This window comes from Chrysochloris asiatica, unplaced genomic scaffold (assembly GCF_000296735.1).
Source record: "Chrysochloris asiatica unplaced genomic scaffold, ChrAsi1.0 scaffold00048, whole genome shotgun sequence".
NCBI lineage: Eukaryota > Metazoa > Chordata > Mammalia > Afrosoricida > Chrysochloridae > Chrysochloris > Chrysochloris asiatica.
In genome coordinates this window covers 9,049,468-9,076,325 of record NW_006408566.1, presented here as the reverse complement: position 1 = coordinate 9,076,325, position 26,858 = coordinate 9,049,468, and the positions used below count along the sequence as shown (strand labels likewise).

At 41.0% G+C, this 26,858-nt stretch overlaps 1 protein-coding gene across 4 annotated transcripts in view; it reads left to right on the top strand.

Annotated features, from left to right (window-relative positions):
- The window catches only part of DNAJC6 (DnaJ (Hsp40) homolog, subfamily C, member 6), a 231,906-nt gene extending 211,321 nt beyond the window's left edge, over positions 1–20,585 (top strand). For 3 of the 4 annotated variants that reach the window (XM_006862454.1, XM_006862455.1, XM_006862456.1), the window contains exons 14-19: positions 2,829–2,897; positions 4,396–4,515; positions 9,560–9,823; positions 14,037–14,179; positions 18,718–18,894; positions 19,842–20,164. In XM_006862454.1, the coding sequence (XP_006862516.1) occupies positions 2,829–2,897; positions 4,396–4,515; positions 9,560–9,823; positions 14,037–14,179; positions 18,718–18,894; positions 19,842–19,943 (875 nt within the window). In that variant the 3' untranslated portion in view covers positions 19,944–20,164. Of the gene's footprint in view, positions 1–2,828; positions 2,898–4,395; positions 4,516–9,559; positions 9,824–14,036; positions 14,180–18,717; positions 18,895–19,841 lie in introns of all 4 variants that reach the window. The other variant, XM_006862453.1, reaches the window with a different exon arrangement.
- Positions 20,586–26,858: the final 6,273 nt, after the last annotated feature.

The window sequence follows — 26,858 nt, the reverse complement described above, 5'->3', positions numbered from 1 at the left end:
TGCTCAGATAGAAAAACGTTCTGTGGATCCTTTTTTCAGGTGGGAACTGTATGTTACAGCTTTCTTTTGGAGATTAACAGTTCATATTAAAAGCTCTGTTGTGTTCATAGACTTTTCTTTGGCTAATTTTTGGAATTCTATCACCAGGCCTTTCTTTCTGGTCTGTCTTAATCTGAAAGCTCTTCTGAAAACTGTTCACCATGAGTGTCCCTACTGGAAACACAGTGGTATAATCGCCAACATCGTAGAAACATACTTCACCGTGGTCTCACAGATATGATGGTGCAGAACTGTGCTCCATTTTGTTATATTATACCTAAAAGCATCAGCGTTAGAGCCAGTTGGTAGCAACTAACAACAAAATAAATTAAAAGCTCTGGACAGTCAACAGTTACTTTAAAACAAAGATGAGCATGTAAGGGGGAAGGGAAATTAGATGAATAGTAAAAGAACCACCAGAATGAAAATGATGAGAATATTCATGCATTGTGAAAAATGTAACTAATGTCACTGAAGAATTTATGTTGAATGAGAACCTAAATTACTGTGGAAACCCTCACTGAGAAGACACACTAAAATACTGTTTTAAAATATTAAACTAAAAACTCTGAGATCTCTTATAGGAAAGAAAGCTACTTAGCTTTTCTAAAACATTTTTCCTGTTAACTATTTTTTCTTTTTTTTGTGTGTGTGTGTGTTAGAGTCCATGCACTGCATTATAAAGCACCATTTGTTGTAGTTGTTGTGAAGTTCTGTCAAGTCGGTTCCAACTCATTTCTACCACAAGGTCGGCTGGTGAGTCTGAACCACCAACCTTGTGGTTCAAACCAACCTTGCCTTCCATTGCTTATCCTCCAGCGCCACACCAAGACTCTTGTTATTTGGAATCTTGGTGTGGCATTGTAGAATAAGCACTGGACTTATTAATTAGTATAGAATAGATAAGTCTTTTTTCCAAACAGGGTTACACCACAAGTATAGGTCAGTGGTTCACACCCACCAGCCACTCCTTGGAAACCCTGTGCAGCATTGCTGTGAGTCGGAACCAACTTGAAGGCAGTTAATGCTGTAGGATCAGCACTGAACTGTGAACCACAAGGTTGGCGATTTAAACCCACCAGCTCCTCCTCAGAAACCCTATGCAGGGTCACTATGAGTCGGAACCGATTCAACAGCATTTAACAAGAACAACAACAGTCACAGCAGCATCATTATTTTTAGGATCACTGGTGGCACTATGGAATAAGCATTGGACTGTGAACCACAATCCTCCAGTCTCTACACAGGAGAAAGATGAGGCTTTCTGCTCCCATAAAGATTTAGTCTGGAAAACTCTACACAGAGTTGCTGTGAGTCAGAATCAGCTTGACAACACTGAGTTTGGCTTTTGAGTTTGTCGATTTATAAATGAATAAGAAAAACATTGCCACTTTAGTTGACTGGACGGTGCATCTGAGTGTAGAAATATTTGAAATGTGGAAACATTTTCTATATTAAAATTAATAAAATTCAAGCATTCCACAAAATTAGTATTACACAGAACAAACTTTAAACTGTATCACCCTGATGTATTAGCTCTAACACTGTCCAAAAGTCACTATCCACATGTGTCTGGTAAGGACTTGAAATGTAGTTAGTCTGATTTGAGATGTAAACTAAATATAAAATACGCACCAGATTTCAGAATTCAGTAGAAAACAGCATATGCCTCACTGCTATTTCATATTTGCTTTGTTAAGATATATTTCAAATATATTGTCATTAGCATAGCTGCTAGACAGTGTGGCCTATCGTATATTTATATTTGCATTTCTGTTAGAGACTGATGTTGTGTGGAAACAAAAGTAATCAGATCTCCGTAAATGCAAAAGTGTTTCATTAAAATTGGAGATCTTCAATAGAGCAGAAATGCATTTGGTTGGAGAATTGTAGCTCATTCCTTGCATTGTTGAATGCATTCTGAGCATACCCAGAGAATCCAGTCTAGATATTAATGTGACTTCATGGAAGCCATGCAGATGCAAAGGAAAGATAAGATGTGCACCATAGATCAAAGTATAATTTGGCTAAAGCAAGAGAAATCAGTCCAGAAACAACCTTTGTGGGTAATGTCCTCTGGTTTTTAATCTCAACGTTACTGAAGTGGGTCCATTGGACAATATGACGACATTTACCTCTCACCCATGATTAGTGTCCCTTTTCTTAGAAGCATCTCTTGTTTGCTGACTACTCAGGGAGGAAGGATACAAGGATGTACATTAAGTCTTCCTTCTGCTGTCACCTTCTTGGACTACTTCACTTCAAATCAGTGCTCATCCCCTTGCCCCCAAATACTACTGACTTACCTACTTTTTCCTTTCCAAGAAATGTCTGTGGTATACGTGTTCATGTCAAGCTCTGGAGAATTGAGTTTAAGCCCCACCCCCCACCCCTTCTGAAAAATTCCCACTGACTGTGTTTAGTATAGAAGTGGGACAAACAAAGATGAATAAGCTAGTCCTTGCCTTTGAGGAGCTCACAGGCTAATGAAAACAGACATATGCAAGTTACAATTCAAAGTTTGTGGACTGAGTACACATTATATGATGGAAAGGGAGGTAGAATCCAGGGAGCCAAAGGAGATAAATGATACTGTTTCTACCAAGCCATATGTGAATATCATAGGTGATGGCACAAAATAGCAAGTGTTGTAGAGTGTGGTCAGAACGTAGAAGAAGGACCTTGGGAAGTGATACAGCCTTAGTGGAAGACATAGTATTTTTCTGCATGAACTCAGAAAAGTAGATTCTATCTCATTCTTATTTTTTTTTTCTTCTCCCCATTTGCAGCTTCTAGTACACCTGCTGTGAACATTCAGCCAGATGTTTCAGGAGGCTGGGACTGGCATGCTAAACCAGGTAAAGATCAGCAGGCTATGTTTTTAGACATAGTTAACCAATTGCTTAAGCTTAATCCTTCACATAATCTCTAGTGAACACGTAAACAGTATTTTTATCATCCACCCATGCAATTTGTGTTTATGTTTGCTCAAGATTCATTCGGGCAGCTTTTCCCATTGCACTTGGTAATGGGAAATTGCCCATTGCTTTTCCCACTGCATTTCCCTTATGTAACACTTGGTAATGTTAAATATTATATGTTATGTAACTTTTTAAATGGCATTTGCTGAATTTCAGCCATGATAACAGAACCAGGCAGACCTAGGGGTATATCGAGCTCTACCAAGTTTTGACAAGTCTTTGTCTAAGTTTGCTTATCTGTAATTGGGTATAAATTATTCTTCCACATAATTGTTTGTTTAAGTGAAATAACTTACATAAAAGTCTGACATATAGTAGGTGCTTAGTGAATACAAATATTCTTCCTTCTTCAGAAAGTGCTTATTGCAGGGTTGGGTTTGTCAGATATAGCTAAGGTCTTTTCCTCATGGCTACTATGGCGTTTATTAAAGGCTGTCTTGTGTGGGTCTGTTTCCAACCTGGTGCAGTTTACATATACAGAGAAACACACACACACACAATTCTATACACAAGTACACAAACATTCACACACAGACATGCATACAAATACAAACAGAGATTCATACAGATGCACACAGATCTGTATACATATACAAATACATCCATACACACACACACACAAATCTGTACACAGATCCGTACACATGCAACACAAATACACACTCACAAATCTAACATGCACACACAGATCCAACACACACACAGATCCATACATATGCAACACAGAGATCTAATATGCATGCACAGATCCACACACATGCACACAAACCCACACATAGATCCATACTCAAGTGCACAAACATGCACACACAGACCTAACATATACTGAAACATGAACACACATACTCAAACTTGCACACTCAGACTTAACACATACATGAACATGCATACACAGATCTTATGCACACACATAGATCCATACAAATACACACAGAGATCCACACACATACACACAAACACGAAGATCTAGCACACACACACAGATCCATAAACATGTACAATTCTCAGAGGCCATTGCTCTTTCCTCTTTTTCACTAATGAGACAATGTTGAAACTCAGGAACATTATGCAGCATGCCCGAGGTCCCTCTTCTAGGAAGTGGCAGAGCCAGGGTTCAGACTCCAAAGCCCAGAGGAAAGCATGATGTCAGGTAAGGTGAAAGGTAAGCATAGATCAGGAAACAGCAGATATCTTTTCCGTGCCTTGCGCCTGCTGCTGACCATCCTGCCCTCAAGTCAGACAAATGTTCTAGCAGCATCTGACACATTTCTAAACCTTGCCCTGGTTTGTCCAGAGCAGTTACCCTGGAATTCTGAATCTTAGATTTCAGCCTACAACAAGTGCCTTATTTTCAATGATCTCATTTCCTTTTCAGGAGGTTTTGGAATGGGAAGCAAGTCAGCTGCCACCAGCCCAACAGGCTCTTCACATGGCACGCCCACCCATCAAAATAAACCCCAGACTCTGGATCCTTTTGCCGACCTTGGGGCACTTGGTACAAATTTAGCAGGTTAAGATATAAATAACATTTACTTATGGATTAAAAAGCCTCAAGTCTAAATCTTTGCTGTTACATTGAGCTGATGTTATTTCCTGAGACTTAAAATAGTGAGAGTTAAGTTATACTTTGGAACCTGAAATTGATTTTAAAACAAGCAATATAGGCATCAAAATTGGATTATAAATAACACTAATTAATCTACTTGTGAATACCTACTTTGGGGCTGTTGTTGTTATTGTTGTCAAGTGTATAGAGTCGGTTCTGACTCTAGTGACCCAGGAACAGAATGCTTCATCTTTCCCCTGCAGAGTAATGGTTGATGGACTCAAACTGTCAAGCTCTGGACTAATAATGTGAATAAAGTTAGAGCTTCAGGAGTATTTGACAGCAAATTTTGGCTGCAGCCAAGGTCATATGCAGTAGGGAAACGACGAGAGAGGAGGCTGGTCAGAAAGATTTGGTGTCTGAAGAAGTGCTATTAAGTTAGAAGTTTGGGTCTCATAGGCAGGTGTTGTGAGAGTAAAAATTAAACTTCCAAATTATATAGCTGCAATTTAAAAAAGACAGTGAACTTCTCTTCAAAGTATCTCCCCATTAAATTCTGATACAAACACCAAAACTTTGATCCTTTTGATAGATATTCTGATTTAATTGACCTGGGATGTGGCTTTTGTATTTTTTAAAAAAATCAAAACCCATTTCCCTGGAGTTGATTCCAAATGCAGCTCTGTGGGTGAATTATAGCAGATAACCTTATGGTTTGTAACTCAGGACAGACTGTTTATGCCACCCAAGGACTTAAAAGTTCCCTAGGTGATTCTTATGTGCAGTCAAGTTTGAGAGCCATTGCTTTAACTTTTAATGGGGATGATAGTGTCCTCAGAGTTTGGGGATTACTTTGTATTTCTTTCAGTTCACTGTGTTAACAGCTATAATTGCTTAGTGTCTTAGTTATCTAGTGCTGCTGTAACAGAATACCACAAATGGATGGCTTTAGCAATCAGAATTTTTTTCTCTCACAGTTTTGTTGTTGTTAGGGACCATTGAGTCAGTACTGACTCATAACGACCTTACGTACAACAGAACAGAACACTGCCCAGTCCTGCACCAACCTCACAATCATTGTTAACGCTTGATGCCACTGCTGCTGCCACTGTGCCAGTCCATCTCATTGGAGGTCTTGCTGTTTTTCACTTACCTTCCACTTTATCAAATATGATGCCCTTCCCCAGGTACTGGTCCCTCCTGATAATATGTCCGACGGATGAGAGACAAAGTCTGGCCATCCTGACTTCTAAGGAGCATTCTGGCTGTATTTCATCCAACACAGATTTGTTTGTTCTTTTGGTGGTTCATGGTACTTTTAATAATCTTCTCTAATACCATAACTCGAATGCATCAATTATTTTATAGACTTTACTTATCTTTCACAGTTTAGGTGGCCAAAAGCCCAACTTCAGGGTGCCAGCTCTGGGGAAGGCTTTCTCTGTGTCGTTTCTGGGGAAAGCCTTTCAGCGTTTGTAGGCCCAGTATTACTTGGAGTTCTCCATATATCTTGGTGTGAATCTTCCCTTGGATCTAGGAGCTTCACAGTGCAGGGACCTCAGATCCAAAACACACACTCCAGTCATGGCTCTTCTATCTTGGTGGTGGTAGGTTCGTCCCTCTGTGCTCACTTCTCTCTTCTTTTATATTTCAAAAGCGATTGGCTCAAGATAAAACCTAGTCGTGTAGATTGCACCTGACCTCACTAACATCATAGATGTGAGGATTTTAAATGCTTTGGATAATTACATCAGGTCAGGGCTGACCACATCAGATCATACTGTGGGGTTGATTGCATCATAGTAGGTCTCATCATGGAGGCAATAACTGCATCTTAACTGCTAAACTGCTGAGAATCCTGGCCCAGCCAAGTTGACACAAAACCTTAACTATCACACTTAGCCTGAGCAAAATATTCTGGAAGGGGTGTTGTTAAGTGCTGTCAAGTTCGTTCCAACCCATAGTGACCCTGTATAGGGTTTCCTAGGAGCACCTGGTGAACTTGAACCACTGACCTTGTGATTCAAACCAACTTTGCAGACCAGCGCATCACCCCACAGTGCCACACCAGGACTCTTCTCTTATCATGCTGATGAGTCCTATGAGAGCAGAGTCAGCATGTGCCTTTTACGTATTGTGTCTGGCTATTGGCATGTAGAAGATGCCCAATAGTGCTTCATAATTGAAAAAATAAAAGTAGTGTAAAAATATGGAGTTTAGTTTCTTTTTAAAAAATTTTTCCTTATTTGCACATTTTTAAAGTAATAAACACATATTTTCAGACAAAAAATGTATTATGCATTCTTAAAAACATAAAATGAAGAATTAGTGTTAGATGTATGTTGCTGTGTGGTTGGCAAGAGAACCCAGAGTTACATGAAGAGAGATGTCATGCTATGAGTTCCAGATGGAAAGAGGGCAATGCCAGGCCTCAGAGTGCAAGTCCCATCATTACCCTGTCTTATATACTGATGTCCTATATACTGAGCCCATGATGTACCTCAGGGCAAAGGCCTGGTGATCTACAAAAGAGCTTCAAAAGAGTTTGTGGAAAAATGCCATTATTTTTAAATTCTTATTTTAATAGTATACCACTAACTTTTTGAAGCCTCCTTGTACTTCTGAAAAAGCAGCAATTGAAAACCTTGTGGAGCACAGTTCTACTCTGACACACATAGGGCTACCAGTTAGAAAAAAACCTAATGACTACTGGTTAAGGTATAGTTAGCAGGTTATGAGATTTCAGGCATGTGCTGGACACGTGAGCTTGCAATCTTTGATCATATTTCCTGCCCCTTAATTCAACATTAGGGAAACACTTGCATATAGTTGCTATGTCTTTTTTTTTTTTTTTTAAGCTTTTATTATGAATTAAGTGATAGTTTACATTGTAGAAAATCAGTTTTGCACTTAACCAATCATATTTTGTTTCATTGTAATAATTACAATCCCCTCCATGCACCATCAGTTAACAGTCTTTACCTCTATTCTTTCGGTTTGTTTGGTTTTTGATATACACAAAAATATAATCATTTAAACAACCAAAGTGGGGTACATAGCCAGCCTCCTGCCTGTTAGCACACAGCCTTTCTCTTTCCATAGCATAGTGGTTATAAATCAGGCTGCAAACCACAAGGTCAGCAGTTTGAAACTACCAACTGTTCCACAGGAGAAAGATGAGGCTTTTTGCTCCCGTAAAGATTTACAGCCTTGGAACCCCTGTACAGGGTCGCTATGAGTCGGAACCGACTCCACAGCACATAACAACAACAACAGTCACTACAGGGTCACTATGGGTTGGAACCGACTTGACAGCACTTAACAACAACAACAACAAGAGTCACTGTCTTGTCTTTATAGTAGACTGGTAATTTTTATTTTACAGATGAGGAAACAGAGGCTCAAAGAGGTGAAGTTTTCCACCTAGTTTCAAAAAAGCAAAGATTTGCTATAGGGTTTTTTTCCAGCTATATTACTAGATCTCAGCACAGTACCTGGCACATAGTAGGTGCTCATCAAATAGTGATTAAACGGATGTATGAACCAATGAATAGATGTACTAATGGATGCAGGAATGAGTGCTGGAACTGAGACTCAAACTTAGATGGCCTCTAAACCCAGTGATCATTATATGGTATTCCCATTGGGAAGAAAAGAGTCGTCCCAGGATCCGAATAGAGAGAAAATATATCTACAGTAAAGAGAGACAGTAAGGGAAAAGTTGTTTTGAAAGGGACTCGGAGAGGAATTAGAGATTAGACAAATAAGAGATAGTGCAGCAAATGAGCATGAGATCTGGAGTTAGGGGACCTGTCCTTTTATCGAGTCCCAGCTCCATTAACGAGGTCTGTGAGCATGAGCATGTCAGTTGGCCTTTCTGAATCTTGACTTCCTCATCCTTAAAGTGAAACAAAAATGCATGCCTCCTAGGATATTACCTTGATGAAAGGTAGCAATATATATAAACATGTATAGTGTAGTCTGAGAAGCCCTGGACTGCTGACTGCAAGGTCAGCAGTTCAAACCCACCAGCCATACCTCGGGAGTCAGATGAAGCTCATTTACAGCTGTGGGAACCTTATGTAGGGTCATTATGAGTCACAATCAGCTAGCTGTCAGTGGGAGGGCTCAAGGAGCTATATAAATATTATTTTAGCTTTGTCACTTTGGGTTCATTGCATGGAAAATCACCGCATTGCATGAAAGATCACCTCATTTCAGCTTTCAGTGGTCTTCAGAACATTTTGGCAACAGCCCATTATGTGTGCAGTGAGTGTTTAAAATTTATGCAACTATGAAATCTGGATATTATTTAAATTCCTGGCACAAAGTAATATTTTTTAAAACTTGAATAAGATCCTTAATCTTGATCAGTGCTGTCAGAGTATTTCCCTGCAATGAAAAGCTGGAAGTGTTGAAATTAACCCTACTTGTGAAATTTCAAAGCATCTTGATTTGCTCTTGGGCAGGAATCATGCTTAGCTGGCAACAACCTTAACAGTTGAAGTTTTAACAGCTTCCTAAGAATGAACCAATTCTGTTTTGTTCCCTGCCCTTGCTACCTTGTTGTTTTCACTCAGGTGGATAAGCAGAATCTGTTGAGAAGGTGGTGAGGAGGGAGAGCTGCCACAGTGGGAAGAGTCAGGGAGGAGTCTTCTGGCTTGGGGATCGCTGAAGTCGCAATTCTGTTACTTGCAGCTGTGTGTTTCTTAGAAAATTACTTAACTGCTGCTCTGAGCTGCAGTTTGTTCACCTGGAAAAAAAAAAAAAAAGTGGCACTATTAATATATACCTAAGAGTTTCGTTGTGGAGATTAAATTAGTCAATACATGTATTCTATAAATTTTGTAGCTATTAAGAAGGTTGATTGTTCTGTCAGTAAAGGTAATTTCCACTAAAGCCTTTACAAACAATATCTTGGAACACTAGGGTTGGAGGCCACTCAAATAGTAGTAACATCGTTGTCTTTTTTTTTTCTTCTTTCTTTCTATAGGTAGTTCTTCATTTGCTAGCAAACCCACCACACCGACTGGATTGGGTGGAGGATTTCCGCCTCTCAGCTCACCACAGAAGGTGTCTCCCCAGCCTATGGGTGGAGGGTGGTCCCAGGGTGGGGGCTACAACTGGCAGCAATCACAGTCCAAGCAACAGCCCAGCATGCCCCACTCGTCACCACAGAACCGACCCAACTACAACGTGAGCTTCACAGCCATGCCTGGTGGCCAGAGTGAACGTGGGAAAGGACCCACTAATTTGGGTAAGGCTGATGGCATGGGGCTTGTCTATGTATAGGGGGCCTTTTCTGTGTTGTCCCAAAGGAGAGAGAAAACCATCCTGCTAGGTTTTGAGGCATTCTTATAGTTGTTGAAACATAACATGACCCCCCAATCCCAATGCTGTGCCTAGTGGAGCACTGTGGTTTTATCACACTCCTAGCACTTAATCTAAGGAGCCCTGGAAGCGTAGTGGGTTATGAACTGTGTCGGTAAGTGAAAAGTCAGCAGTTCGAATCTACTTGCCGCTCTGCAAAAGAAAGATGAAACTTTCTACTCCATAAAGATTTGTAGCCTCACAAACCCTATACAAGCTCACTTGTCTGTTTCTGAGACCATATTGAGGACAGGGGCAGTATCATTAGCATGTTGCATGGTGCTTGGCACATAGTAGGCACTGAAGCTGGTGGTGGTTGTATGTCATCAGGGTGGTTCTGATTCATAGCGACCCTCTATAGGGTTTCTGAGGCTGTAAATCTTCACAGGAGCAGATAACCTCATTTTCCTCCCAAGGAGCAACTGGTAGGTTTGAACTACTGACCTTGCAGTTAGCGTCCCAGCTCACAATCCAGTAGTTTACCAGGCCTCCTTGTATTAGGCACTAGATGGATGTTTAATAGAAGTGAGTGGATGAATCTTGGGGCTGTTATTCCTTTGGAAGAAGAAATGGAAGAAAGCGGTTGGGATCCTTTCAAACACTGTGCTTGGATTTGCCCTTGGATCCTAATTAATTAAAGGAATGTATGTGTCTTGGACATGTGATGTTCTGGGTTATGGCTGTTTCTAAGACACCTGTGATGAGTTCCTCCTCTCTTCTGAGAGCAAAGTGAAAAGAATATAAAATGGATCAACAGCTATGACTAGAGAAAGCTCTGGATGATACTCTTGACAAAGGGTAGAAATAAATATTCTGTATAGCAGCAATGGGTAGACTCTACTTCCCTGGAAGCCCTATTATGGCACAGTTTACATTTCAGTTGATTTGACTCTCCCCTAGAAAGAAGAGAGGAGGGAGCAGCCGTTCTCTCGATGGAAGATGGAAAAGGCAGTAGCAGCTGTTGTTGTTAGGTGCTGTTGGATTGGTTCTGACTCTGCCGACTGTGTGGGTCAAACTGACCTTGTGTTCAAGTATGTTATCCCACAGCCCCACACCAGTATTTGCTATTTGGCAGGTACTATTCTAGTTGGAGCCGTGGTGTGGCGCTGTAGGATAAGCGCTGCACCACAGAGTCGGTTTGAACCACAGGGTTGGCAGTTTAAACTCAGCAGCCACTCCTTGGAAACCCTATGCAGAGTTGCTATAGGTGGGAATCGACTTTACAGCACTTACAACACCTATTCTAGGCCCTCTTCATGTATTATTTGATACAATCTTCAAAACAGTGGTTGTATGTGAGGAATCTGTGGCACAGATCGATTATTTCCTATGTTCATAAAGCGTATAAGTGACAGAACTGCTATTTGCACCTAAGCAGTTGGGCTCGAGAAACCCTGATCTACATTTGTGTTTTAAAATTGTCATAAAAAAATATATATATAACACAATAGTTACCAATTAGCATTTTCCAGGTATACAACTTAGTAAGAACAATGACATTACTCTTGTTGTCTAACCATTATCCTTAATCACTGCCAAATTTCCCAGCATCATAAGCAGGAACTCACTACTTCCCAGACAGTGGCTCCCCATCTGAACCCTGCTCTCAACAACCACACTCTGCTGGCTATAGCATGGGGTTTGTTCTTGCCTTCTCACAGTACTAACATGACAGCAATTCCTTTGTTGGGAACATGTAATAACACTATGCTTGTCATTTGGTTAGCAGAAGATATCCCTTGCACAATTCCATAATTGTGGCTTCCCCTGCATTTCCAGTTGGGGAGCTGTAGGTGAGTGCCTTCTACCAGCAGAAATTTACAAAGCATCTCAGTATAGAGTGCACCGGGAATACAGCAGTGAACAAGAAACACAAAATCCCTAGTCTTGTAGCGCTCACATTTAATGTATGCAGGTGTTCAGAAAGTCTTCCAATATGGAGATGACAAAAGGATTTCACCTGATACTTCTGTGTTGGTTGATTGGCATTCCTATGCATAGAATGGACTCCTGGTGTGGTGCTGTAGGATCAAGTCTGGATTGCGAACCACAAGGTTCAAGCCCTCCAGCTGTTCCTCGAAACCTATACAGGGTCACTATGAGTCAAAACTGACTAGACTGCACTTAATAACAGCATGCATAGAATACTGTGTTTTGCTTGTTAAAAGGTTTGAGATAATCAAGGTACTATTCTAAACACTTTTAAATGTTAATTTACTATTTTGTAGCAAAAAAAAGCAAAGTCAATTTGGACTGCAGGATTGGTGGTTCAAGCTTATCATCCAGTCCTTGGAAACTCTATACACAGTCTCCATGGGTTGGAACCAACTTGACAGCACTTAACAGCAACAACAACATACTAATTCTCACAACAACCGTATAGTTCTGACTCATAGTGACACCCTGTATAGGGTTTCCGAGGAGCAGCTGGTGGGTTTAAACTACCGACCTTATCGTTCGCAGTCCAGTGCTGATCCTACAGTGCTACACCAGGAGTCCCTATATGGAGTTGGTGGTGGTAGTGTGCCGTGGAGTCGGTTTCAACTCATAGTAACGCTGTATAGGGTTTCCAAGGCTGTAAATCTTTATGGGAGCAGAAAGCCTCATCTTACTCCCGAGGAACAGCTGATAGTTTCGAACTGCTGACCTTGAGGTTTACAGCCCAACTTGTAACCACTACGCTACAAGAGCTCCTTCTATATAGAGTTGTTGTTGTTGTTGTTAAGTGCCGTCGAGTCAATTCCGACACATAGCGACCCTGTATAGAGTTTCCAAGGAGCAGCTGCTGAGCTTGAACCTCTGACGTTGCAGTTCTAATGACTTTGCAGTTTGACGCATTAGCCCACAGCACCACACCAGGACTCCCTTCTGTATAGAGTAGGTAACATTATTAAGATCATTCCCATTTTACAGTGAGACATAGAGACGATAAGTAACTTGCCTAAGATCCTGTCATCAATAAATGGCAGAACTAAAATTCTAACGTGAGGAGTCTGGCTCCAGGGTCTTTATTCTTTGCCATTGTGCTGGGTTACCTCTCCAAAAAAATTGAGACTGATTGTGGGGCCACAACTAATCTCAGAGGGAAAAAGGTGTGAGAAGTAGTGGCAGGTGTAGCTGGTATTTCCCACCTCTTGAGTTCACATACCAAAACACAGCCCTAGGCCATTGCTGATATTAACTACGTGTATGACCTTTGTCAAAAACTTCATTTTGCTTGCAACTATAATTGATGTTCATGGAAGCAGTAGTCATGAGCTCAAATACCATGTTTCATTAGGCAAATCTGGTGCACAAAATCTCTTTAAAACGTTGAAGAACAAAGGTGTCAGTTTGAGGACTAAGATATTCTAGGCCCAAGCCATATTTTCAAGTGCCTCATATGCATGTGAAAGTTGGCCAATGAGTAAGAAAGACCCTAGAAGAATCAATGCATTGGTGTTGGAAAAGAATATTGAAAGTAACATGGACTTCCAGAAGAACAAACAAATCTGTGCTGGAAGAAGTAAAGGCAGAGTGCTCCTTGGAGGTCAGGATGGCAAGACTTCGTCTCTCCTACTTCAGACATCTTTTCAGGAAAGACCAGTTCCTGGTGGAGTGTATCTTGCTTGGTAAAATGAAGGGTCAATGAAAAAGAGGAAGACCTCGAACAAGATGGATTGGCACGGTGACAGCAAGAAAGGGCTCAAACATAACATTTGTGAGGATGGCACAGGACCAGGCAGTATTTTGGTCACTATGAGTTGGAACTGACTCTATGGCACCTAACAACAACAACGATAACCTGACCTGGGGGAAATGAGCATCTATCAAGGGTGGTAGGATGAAAGGGAATTGGGTTTCGTCTTAATCCTCCAGTGCTAAATTCTAGCATTGCCATGGACATGTTATATGACTTTGAGCTGGTGTCCTAAGTCTTTCATTTTATTCCTCTGTAAAATGGACTTGACACTCTCCTATCCTTCCTACAGGTTAAATGTGAGGATTAAAGAGGGCTTAATGTATGCGAAAGCAACTTGAAAATTCCAAGTGCTTTGAAGTAATACAATGTTAGAGTTAAGAGTAGAAAGGTATAATCATTTTCAAAAATCATATTGCAGAAGGGAAACAAAAAGCAGCGGACTTTGAAGACCTCCTCTCTGGCCAAGGCTTCAATGCACACAAAGATAAAAAGGGACCTCGAACAATAGCTGAGATGAGAAAGGAGGAAATGGCTAAGGAAATGGATCCTGAAAAACTAAAGGTGAGTCGGCCCCTCATCAAGTGTGATGCTCCTGTATGACAAGGTCATGTGCACGGAAATGAGTCAATAGAAGGTACCATGTTAGATTTAAGGCATACACAGTAATTCAGTTTGTCCCAAATGTGTGATCTGAGTTCAGCCTTACCCTTTAATAGCAAACTAGGTATGGGAAGGGCAACTAATGCTGTTTAATTTCTTTAATAAAATATATTTTATGCTGAGTTGTGGTAACATAGATTTCCTTTGTTTAACTGTTCAAAGGGGCCATAACACTGTAAGAGGGGATTTTGTTATTAAAATGGCATTCAGATTCTAAAAATGGCAGATTTGGTATTAAGAAGGATGCTTTATTTGGGCCTACTCATTTTGCCTTAAGAGCTTTATGTCAGACCAGATTGGCTGAAGCCCACAGTATGGTCTCTTTGTTGATAGAGAAATATTTATGTACCTGAGAATTAACAAGATCTGCAGGTATGGAAAGGAGCCCTAGTGGGATAAGGGGTTAAACCATGAGGTTAGCAGTTCCAACCTACCTGCTGCTCGATGGTACAAAGATGAGGCTGCCTGCTTTCATGAAGATTTAGTCTCAGAAACTGTAAAGAACAGTTTTGCTCTATAGTAGGTCTCTGTGAATCAGAATCGACTCTGAGGTAATGGGTTTGATTTTAATTTGGGTCAGGTACGGGGAAGTGGAGATAGGGGAAGTTAAAGGGGGGGGATGGATCCAAGTCTTCCCATTGCCCCTCTTCATTTTCAACCAGAGAAGTCTGACTTTTATTAATTTATTTTTCCCATTCTGGAAATTTAGGTTAATATTTTATTGCTGTTGTTAAATGCTGTTGAGTCAGTTCCAACTCATAGTGACCCTGTATAGTGTTTCTGAGAAGCAGCTGGTGAGTTTGAACCATCAGTTGCAGTTCAAACCAATCTTGTGGTTGAGTACTTATCTTATAGTGCCACATCAGGGCTTCAAATGTTTTCAGTGTTTGCAAATCCATGAACGTAACCGTCTTACTTCATAGATTAGTAATAAATGGCTTTTATTTCATAGATGAAGAGTTGTGTGGTCAGGTGGACACAGGTTAGCTTGGAAAGAGCAGGGTAATTCTGTTTGTATGTGTTTGTAAAGTTTGTAAGGATCAAGAGAAGTTAGAATGCTCTTCACAGATAGCAGGTTGGTTCCTGTGTGATGAACTAGTAAATGCTGACACTATAACAAACTGGAAGATTGAGGACCTGTTACTGCATTAAAGAAGCTCCAAAATCAGGGCTAGCATTCAGTATTGCACATTTTGAAATATATTTGTAAATATAAAATATATGCATGTTATATGCAATGTATATGCAAATATGTGTTGTTGTTAAATGCTGTCAAGTTGGTTCCAACTCATAGCGACCCTGAATAGGATTTCCAAGGTGAGGCTTGAACCGCTAACCTTGCAGTTCAAACTGACCTTGTAGTCCAGCACATTAATCCACAGCACCACACCAGGATTCCATATATATATTTAAACTACTGTTTATCTCTATACTTTCCAAATAGATTCAAACATTTGTTGTAGGTATCTAGATCTTTGTTTTTTGTGTACCATCGATGATCCTTTGTTTGCATTTATTTTTCACATCACAGAGACTTTCTGTTGTTGTTGGTAAGTGCCAAGGAATCGGTTCTGACGCATAACCACCCTGTGTAGAGTTTACCACTGACCTTGCAGTTGGCAGTCCAGTGCTTACCTTACAGCACCACACTGGGGCTTTCTATTCCTTCCCAAAATATCACTTTCCATCTCTATTACCTTTATTGCCTGAAGACATTGCTTAGGTAAACTCTTAACAGTTTGGCAATTCTTTCTATTAAAAAAAGTTGTTTCTTTTAAACCCTACTTGGTTATCTGATTGCCAAAGACCACTCATTTGCAGAGAATCCTAGTAATGTAATGGGTTACGAGTTGCACTGCTAACCACAAGGTCAGCAATACAAAACTATCAGTTGCCCCTTGGGAGAAAGACAAGGCTTTCTGCTCCCCTGAAGATTTACTGTCTCTGAAACTCTATACAGGGCCACCATGAGTCAGAACTGACTTCACAGCACACAAATACCACCACCACCATTTACTTTGTACTGCTGTGGCACTGTAGGATAAGTACTGGACTGCTAACCACAAGGTTGGTGATTCAAACCCTACACAGAGTCACTGTGACTCAGAACCAACTCAGTGACACTTAGCAACACCAGCAGCATCAGTGACGTCATACCGGACGGCCACCATTATTACCGTATATGAACCATTCATTCGGCAGTAGGCACTCATGTAGCTACTGTTATGTACTAAGTAGGAACCCTGGTGGTATAGCGGGTTTAAGCAATGAGCTATAATTCTAAGGTCAGTGGTTCAAAACCACCAGCCACTTTGTGGGAAGAAGAAGCAGCAGCAGTCTGCTTCTGTAAAGATTACACCTTGGAAACGTTATGGGCAGTTCAGGTCTATCCTATAGGGTTTCTATGAGTAGGAATTAACACAACTGACAGTGGGTTGTAGTGTGCTAAGTGTGTGTTCATTGTTGACAAGCCTTCAATCATCTCATCTGTTTAAACTATGAGTGTTCATATTCTGAACGTTGTTGCTGCCTTGTGCTATTGAATGGATTCTAACTCATAATGACCCCATAACACCAAGATGAGGTGCTCCATAGCGTTTCCTTGGCTGTAATCTTCACAGAAACAGGTCACCACTGGGTCGGTTTGAAATAACAGCCTTTGGGTTACCAGCTGAGTACAAACAGTTCGTATCACCCAGGGACCTATGAATGGCTGTAATGCAGGGGTGGGGAACCTTTTTTCTGCCAAAATTTATCATATCATTCACAGGCTGGTAGTTCCCCATCCTGCTTTAATGGATCAATGCGTTTAGCAAATATTTTGAGCTCCATTCTGTGCCAGGTATATTACTTGGTTCCTGAGGTGCAATGACCTATAAAAATAATAGTTTTCCTCAAGGAGTTATGCCTAATGGCAAGGCAAGACAAATACACAGACAATTCATTCTTTTTTCAGGAAATATTCATTAAGTGTGTGTGTGCATACCAGCCACTGTACTTGTTGTTAAGTGCTGTTGTATTGGTTCTAACTCATAACAGCCCTTTATAGGGTTTCCAAGGAGCAGCTGATGGGTTTGAACCACTGATCTACAGTACCACCCCAGGACACTGTAGGAAATATGTTGTTAAGTGCCACTGAGTCAGGTCCAACTCATAGCAACCATGTATATGGTTTCTGAGGAGCAGCTGGTGAGTTTGAACCACTGATCTTTCAGTTTTAAACTGAACTTGCAATCCAGTGCTTATCCTATGGCGCCACAGCAGAACTCCATAGGGCATATGTGTTGTTAAGTGCATTGAGTTGATTCCAACCCATAGCGATCCTGTACAGGGTTTCCAAGGGGCAGCTAGTGAGCTTGAACCACTGACCTTGCAGTTCAAATGACTTTGCAGTCTGATGCATTAGCCCACAGGTCACACTAGGCAGAGAGCAAAACTTATGTAGTATGTGACCTCATGGAGTTTGTACTTTAAGAGGAGCACTGTAGGATAAGCACTGGACTGCTAACCACAAGGTCAGCAGTTCAAATCCACCGTCCCTTGGAAGCCCTGTGCAAGGTCACTATGAGTTGGAACTGATTGAACAGTCTTTAACAACAACAATAGCTAACTCTGGAGGAAGCCCTGGTGGCACACTGATTAAGCATTTGACTGCTAACTGAAAGGTCAGTGGTTCACACCCACCAGTGTTCCAGGGGGAAAGATGTGGTAGTTTGCTTCTGTAAAGATTGTTGTTGAGTGCCATCCAGTCTGTTCTGATTCAAAGGGACTCCGCCTACTGTTTCCAAGAAGTGGCTGATAGGTTTGAACCAGTGACCTTGTGGTTAGCTGTCCAGTATTTATCTAAGGAGCTCTGGTAGCAAGGTGGTTACGAATCGGGCTGCGATCTACAAGGTCAGCAGTTTGAAACTACCTGCTATTCCGCGGGAGAAAGATGAGGCTTTCTGCTCCTGTAAAGATTTACAGCCTCGGAAACCCTGTACAGGGTCACTATGAGTCAGAACCGACTCCCCGGCACATAGGCACATAACAACAACAACAGTGCCACAGAGACTCCATGAAGATTACAGACTTGGAGATGCTATGGGGCTGGTCTACCCTGTCTGACAGGGTGGCTCTGAGTCGAAATTGACTCAACAGGAATGGCTAATTAACTCTGGGGACTAGGGAGGAGGAAATTCAAATGGCCAAAGGCTAAGGGTATGACATTCTTGAGCAGGCATTTGAAGGATGAGGATGAATTAAGCATGCCAGGAAGACAGGAGGTGGGAGGTGGAAGGCAGAAAAGCATTCCAGGTGAAGGGAACAGCCTAAGATGTGTAGGAAGCCCCAAGTACTTTGATGTCCTAGGTGCAGGAGGAGCCTCCAGAGTCCCCTCCCCGTGGATCGCTTGTGGACTCTAAATCCTTTGACTGTCTTAATTCGTCCTGCACTTACAGATTCTAGAATGGATAGAAGGCAAAGAAAGAAATATCAGAGCACTTCTTTCTACTCTGCACACTGTGCTGTGGGCTGGAGAGACCAAGTGGAAACCAGTAGGCATGGCAGACCTGGTAACACCGGAGCAGGTGAAGAAGGTGTATCGGAAGGCTGTCCTGGTGGTGCACCCAGATAAAGTGAGTAGAGCCTGCTACCTGTCTTCAGCTCCTTATTCCATGAGGCTCAGCCTTCCAGTAAGCTGATTGTTCAGGCCATTTCATTCCTATAAAAAAATCCATGAGGTAAAATTGAACATATAAATAATTAAATTAGACATTCATCACTTCATGAAGTGGATGAAAATAGATCCAACACTATATTACAAATAGCAAGATGGGAGCTTTACTTAGAAAGATTTAAGATTCACCAGTGAGTAAATGTTTACGGATCAGGTATAAACTGTGCCCTGGTCTCTTATAAGAATACAGTAAGAGCTGACAGAAAAACCACGGAAGTTCAAACTATGAATAATCCATCCCAGACAGAAGTGAGACATCTGGCTGTCACGTGGACTACACCCATTATATGACATTAAGCTACTATTGAAGTGCCACTTGGGGCACACTTCAATCTTGAGTTTGATGTATTTGATTTTCAACTCTCTCTCTTTTAATATTTTTGTGAATAATCTCAATAGAAGAATTAGTGAGAAACAACTTCTCTTTTTGAGTTTTGATGAGAAAGAGAAAAAGGAATGTGAGATGAGCAAAATCCACAAACTGTATGCCCCTATAATGGGTCTGAAAGCACTTACTCTTTAGAAATGGGGAAATTAGGAGTTTAGAAATATGGACAGTCAATTGAAAATAGGTTGCCGTGAACTTTTGGCATGTTGGTAGATGCTTCTGGAAAATGCTTCTCTAGCTACCCATGCATTCTCTCTTCATCACCAGCATAGATGAATTTCTAGGGTGAGGATTTTCTGGAAGATCATAGTAATTAGGATCACATGGACTAAACAGTAATAAGAGGAATGGTTTAACTTAAAAATATATATATAATTACTCAGAGCCTATACATTAGCAGTAGAAAAATATAAATATTGGTCTGTGGTGTCTAATGTATACTTTTGTTCTTTCTTCAGGCTACTGGACAACCCTACGAACAATATGCAAAGATGATTTTCATGGAACTAAATGATGCCTGGTCTGAATTTGAAAATCAAGGCCAAAAGGCCTTGTATTAATTAATGAGCTTTCCCATCTCTGCTGCAGACCTGTGCTATGCTTAGTGTGTATCAATATCCTGAGTATTCACAGATGAACCAAAAATTCCAATAACAAGTTTTCCAGTACTAAACTGTTCAATTACTCGTGAATTAATTCCTCGTCTAAGGAATGTGGATGCTTGGTTTCTGGAAGTCCCCAGCATACATTGTTGAGAACAAGAGAGGAACTCTTAGTCAGAGTTCCTGCCCTCTGGGGGAGCCTGTTCAGAATTTTGCCTGGGAGAAACGGAAATAGAGGCCCCAAAGGCTCCCAACACCCATCTCATTTGAGAATAGGATTAAATGAGCAAAAGTTAAGATAATAGATGGTTTTAAATAATGGTTTTTAAATTTTCTTGAAAAGATGTAATTTGAGCAACAGCTTTACACAGACTGGAGGAACACAACCAGCAGTTTTTGGGTTTTTTTCTTCTGTTTTTTAAATGGAAATTTACTATGACCTTTAGCATACTGTATACTTCTTTTGGTCTGGAAGACTAACAGATGTAACAGAACCTGAATGGTGGTAAGTGATTATGCTACAGTCCATTGATTACCACTGACTGTTCCTAGGTAAGCAGAAAGATTAGTAAAAATGCTGCCTAAAGAAAATAGGGGCTCCTGATTCCTGGTCAGGGAGTTGGGTTGCTACCTTTCATTCCCTTCAAAAACTGATTGCTTTAAGAAAGAAAAGTCTTAACAGTTTAACAACAACTCTAAACCCGACGTGAAAGAAACTTCTAATTTTTCCATAAGACTTAATGCTCTTCGTTTGCTTAGCCAAAAAAAAAAAAAATGTTCTTAGCTGGAAACAGGTTCTGGAGCAGTTTGCCCTGTTCACAGTTTCTCAGCACTGATATGCACTACGGACTCAGTCTTCTGTTGGTTTGTGAGCGGTTGTAGTAACACAATGGAAGACGATAACAATGAACACCTGGCAAGAGCAATGCACAGGTGCAGTGAGAGCTGTGTTCACCTTCAGAACAACTTCAGATGTCTTGTCAGTATTCTGCTTTAAGGAACTGGGTCCCACATCCCCACCAAACCTGGTGAAGTGGGGTTTATTGTTTTTAAAGTTGTTGTTGGTCCCAAGGAAAAACATTCTCATAGGAGCATCTGTGAAAGCAAAGCAAGAAGGGGAAACCTTTCCAGACCTCAGCCTGGTTGGATTTCAGTTCATAGTTTTGGCTGTTTCTGATTCTGAATGCTAACAGCAGTTGATGTCTTGTGACTCTGATAGATCAGTTTTGGGGTCCACATACACAGAGTGCATCCTATACATATGCAAAGCAAATGAGCAAAAAGATTTCCAGGCTAATCTTAAAGGTTTCTATCAATATTGTGGAAAGCTTTCAAACATTGTTTTTAAACGACAATCACTTTTTGTTTCTATTTTAAGTTTCTTGTGGCAAACTATACCAGAAAAGCAGCATGTCAAAAATGATTTATGTTCTATAGAGAACTCTCTCACGCTTTGTTTGTTTGTTTGTTTTGGTTACAAAGGTTCATTATTTATTTTACCTTTAACTGACAATGTGAAACTCGCAGAAAATGTTCTCTTAAAATATACAGCTATAAACTGCTCAAGGTAACCATTAACAACTAGATGTTATTTATTAATGTATTATGATACAATGTTTGATCCAGTATGTGCTTGTCTTATTTAAAACTGGAATGTGGGACATGTTGCTGTGACCTGTTTGGTTTTGTTTTTTCCTTTCTCATTCACATTTGTAGATATTGTGTGAACTACACTATATAACAATAATTAAAATGATACTATGTGGATGTCAGGTACTTTTTGAAATGATAAAACTATATTAGCTTTGTATCACGTTTGGATAACTCATCAAAGTTCATAGTTTAAAACATCATCAAATTAATGCAATGTAATTAGCAATGAGAAAGATTCTTACCTAACTTAAATCTGGGGATTTCCCCCCACATCTCTTTCCAGATACATTATAATTCTGGATCCCTGTTTATCTAAAAATTCTTAAAATATGCAGACCAGCAGGTTTTTCCTTTTAAATAACTGGCTGTAACAGAGCTTATTGTTGGTCTGATTCACTGTTTCATTCATATTTATTGTAATATATTTTTTGTTTTGTAAATATGTTACACACAACAAAATGTGATTGGTCTAAAATATTTGTAATGTATATTAAAAAGCTCAAAAATATTTATAGAAACTTTATTTTCATATTTACAGGAATATGAATAGAAGCTTAAATTTCAGCTTCCAATGTGGTTCAGTTTTCAGCAGAGTTACAGGAAAAGAATATGGGAAGCACATAATACATTTGCACGGAAATGTCATCTGACAGGATTTATGGATTTATACTTTAAGCATCCGTTTTCCTCCCACCCCTCATACACATGCTCACTTTGGGGATCTTGGTAAAATGATCACCTTTCAATCATGTTACTTGGATATTGTGTTTTAAAAAGAACCAGGACAGAAATCTTGGCTGACTAACTAGAATATGAATGGATTTTTTTCAAATTACATTTGTATGCTGAGACAAAGGGATCGATCCTGGGACTATGGAACCTTGTTTTGGAAACAAAGTCCCAGATATTTTAGTTCTTTAAAGATAGAAGAAGCATGTTCATTTGGGAATCAGTTTGGCAAAACAGATGCATTTGAATCATCACTGTACTATCTACATCTAGGAACAAAATGCTCAAATTGGATCTTAATGCCACTATTGTATCATGGATTGTTGTTATTGTTAGGTGCCATGGAGTCAGTTCCAGCTCACAGCAACCTTAGATATAACAGAACCAAACACTGTCTGGTCCTGCGTCATCCTCACAATTGTTGTTATGCTTGGGCCCATTGTTGAAGCCACTGTGAATACATCTCGCTGGGGTCTTCCTCTTTTTCATTGACCCGCCACTTCTGATAATATGTCCAAAGTATGAGAGATGAAGTCTATCCATCCTGGCTTTTAAGGAGCATTCTGGTTGTACTTCAACACAGATTTGTTTTTCCTTCTGGTAGGTAGTCCATGGTAGTTTAAATATTCTTCTCTAACACCATATGGTCTTTCTTATTCATTGTTCAACTTTCACATGCACATGAGGCTAAAGAAAATACCAGGACTTGGGTCAGGTGCACGACCTTCTTCCTCAAACTAACATCTTTGCTCTTCAACACTTGAAAGAGATCTTGTGCAGCAGATTTGCCTAATGCAATACGTGGTCTGATTTCTTGATTGCTGCTCCCATGAGTGTTGATAGTGGATCCAAGCAAAATGAAGTCTTTAACAACTTCCATCTTTGCTCCAATTATACAGATGTTATTTATTGGTACAGTGGTGAGGATTTTTGCTTTCTTTGTACTGAGGTGCAACTCATATAGAAGACTGTGGTCTTTGATATTCATTAGTAAGTATTTTAAGTCCTCTTCACTTTCAATAAGCAAGGTTGTATCATCTGTATATTGTGGGTTGTTATTGAGTTTTTCTCCAATTCTGATAACCATGTTCTTCATATAATCCAGTTTCTCAGATTATTTGCTCAACATACAAATAGAATTAGTATGGTGAAAGAATGCAACCCTCATGCACACCTTTCCTGGTTTTAAACCACTCAGTGTCACCTTGTTCTGTTTCAACAGCTGCCTCTTGGTCTGTGTACAGGTTCCTCATGAGCGCAATTAAGTGTTCTGGAATACTCATATTCCACAGTGTTGTCCATAGCTTGTCATGATCCACACAGTCAAAACCTTTTGCAAAATCAATAAAGCTCAGGTAAACATCTTTGTGGTATTATCTGCTTTCAGCCAATGTGCATCTGATGTCAGCAATTATATACCTTGTTCCATGTCCTCATCTGAATCCAGCTTGAACCTTTGGCAGTCCTCTGTCAATGTACTGCTACAGTCGTTTTTAAATTATCTTTAACAAAATTTTAGTTGCATGTGATGTTAATGACATTGTTTGATGATTTCTGCATTCCGCTGGGTCACCTCTCTATGGCATGTGTATCATGGATGGAAGGAACAAAAGTTAAATTCCATAAACAGTTATCATTTGGTAGAAGATTTGACCAAGTATATCACTTCAGTTCAATACCAGTGCTGGAATTAATGGAAACCTCAGGTTGTGGGAGTGGATAACATTAGCAAGAAAAGGCAGCCCAAAATGTCACCTGAGCCTCGGTCCTTATTCCCGTCTCCTTCTTAAGTGCCGTTGAGTCAGTTCCAACCCATAGCGACACTGTAGAGGGTTTTCAGTGAGCCGCTGGTGAGCTTGAACTACCAACCTTGAGGTTCAAACTGACTTTCCATTGCAGCACATGAACCTACAATGCCACATCAAGCTGAGAGAAATCTTCCTGTGTAAAACGCAAAGTCACACTGAAGGCTCTGTAAAGGGGTTGCCTGTGTAAAAAGAAATCGTGGTAGTGAGTTAGGGCAGAAGGCCAACATTTACTGTTTCAGTTGCATAGTGTCATACTTGCATTTAACTTATGCATTGACTTGAGAGTTTTCCTCTGTGACAGATATGACACTGCTGCATCTGTTTTGCATATACGAGGATAAGTCAGAAAGTATTGCTAGGGAATCAGAGAAACTTTATGTCAAAACATAAAGCTATTTTTTCTTGACATATCTATCCTGCATCAGATCTATACACTAGTGAAGATAGTGTTTCCATCTCTCAACTTTGCACAAGACTGAAAGAGAAAGGAGTCCGTGGGAACCTAGACTACCTGAATAGTAGAAATTCTCATCACCGCCCTCCTTCAGAATTCCCACTGGGAAATCATACATTGAACATTTTATTGTCTCAGAAATGGTTGATTTTCTTTTTCCAGCTCCTCCTAGCTCTCATCAGAGATGAATGGTACTCTCATTTAAAACATTTTATTGCTAATACCTGGCTCGCTGCAGATGCTGTACTCTTTGACTTTGTAGCTTGCCACCATGAAGAGCTCCCATTTTCTTATTTTCACTATCACATTATTTCTGAAACCTGTCAAAGTACTTGGGAACACTGTATATCAGCCAGACTCTGGAAGTCGGCCCCTTTCAGCTCCCGTAACTGCAGTGCACAACTAGTCTCATGAGGAAGTAGCACTTTTCCTCCTTAATTGTGAGAATTTTCTGTGGGATTAAATCTAGTATCACTTCCCATTTTCAGCTTCCAATGTATCTTGGGGGAAGTCCTGGTGTGGCGCTGTGGGCTAATGCGTCAGACTGCAAAGCCGTTTTGAACTGCAAGGTTAGTGGTTCAAGCTCACCAGCTGCTCCATTGAAACCCTATACAGGGTTGCTATGGGTCAGAATCAACTCTACGGCACTTAATAACAACAACATGTATTTTGGGGAGTCCTGATGTGGCACTGCAGGTTAAAATGCACTGAATTGCAAGGTTGGTTTGAACTGCAAGGTCCACAGTTCAAGCTCACCAACTGCTCCTTGGAAACTCTATACAGGGTCCCTCTGAGTTGGGGAAAAAACAATAGAAGGACCACATAGTACAGAGGGGTGCCTTCTCTAGAATGAGGGAAAACCATGTCAAGGAGTAGATTACAACTCATAGTGATCCTATAAAACAGAGTAGAGCCACCCCATAGGGTTTCCAAGCCTGTAAAGGAGCTCTGGTAGAGTAGTGGTTACGAGTTAGGCTGCTAACCCTGCAGCAGTTGGTCAGCAGTTCGAAACTACCAGTAGTTCGCCAGAAGAAAGATGAGGCTTTCTGCTCCCGTAAAGATTTACAGCCTTGGAAACCCTGTAGAGGGTCGCTATGGGTTGGAACCGACTGGACTGCACTTAACAATAACAAAGGCGGATTAGAAGTGCTGACCTCAGGGCAGCAGTTGAATGCTTTAGTCGCTGTGCAACTAAAGGGTTCATGAGTGAGGGAAAAGTGGCTTTAATCCAATCTCCTCCAAAAAACTGTGTGAAATCAGGCCAACCTTGAGTCTCTTCCACACGGTAAAATTGAGCATTTGGGCCAGATGGTTTCCGAGAGTTTTTTCATATTGTGTTTGGTCATCAAGAGAAAACTCTCCATTCCTGTAATGCGACCTAAATTGGCCTGGGCGACCTGCAGACTTTGCATTCCCAAAGAATAAAAACAAAAACTAGTTATTGAAAAGTGCATGAGAGCCTTGGGGGTTTTTGTCTCTACAAATACACCCCCGCAAATACACCCCGGAGGTAAAGGAGAAGGGGCTGTATCACCAGGTAAATTCTAGTTCTGTAGTCCTCCGGGAGAACGAAGATAGACAAGCACACAAACACAGCTGGATTCAGAATCTCAAAGCTAGTCAGTATGCAGGTGTCCTACCCTCCCTCACCTATAGTAACTTCAGCCCTCCATTCGCCTCCTCCCCTGCATAGACCTCCATTCAGGTAGGAGTTCAGGCTATAAAGGGTTTCCAAGGGCTGGTATGTTTGAACCTCTAACCTTTCGGCGCAGTGCTTCATCCTACAGCGCCACATCAGGTCCTGGTGAGCTTGAAGACTCATAGCGACCTTATGCATAGCAAAACAAAACAATGCCCGATCCTGGGCTAACCTCACTACTGTTGCCACGCTTGAGCACACTGATGCTGCCACTTTGCCAATCCATCTCGCTGGGGAGTCTTCCTCTTTTTTGCAGACCCTCCACCTTGCCAGAGATCCAGGATATTGGGCAGAGGGCGGAGCTTTGGCGCTGGGGCAGGAGTCTGTGTATAGGGGCGGGGCTTTTAATGGCGTGCTAGGATTCGGGACAGGCGGAGGCGGGGCCCTGGGCGGCAGGGGTGGGATCCCGACCCATGAAGGAGGACGCTGGGCTAGTGGGGCGGGTTTCTGTATGGAAGAGCGAATCGGGATCCGCTGAGCTGTCCACTCGCTGGGCAGAGCTGGGGCAGGGCCGTGGCTGTGGCAGGAAG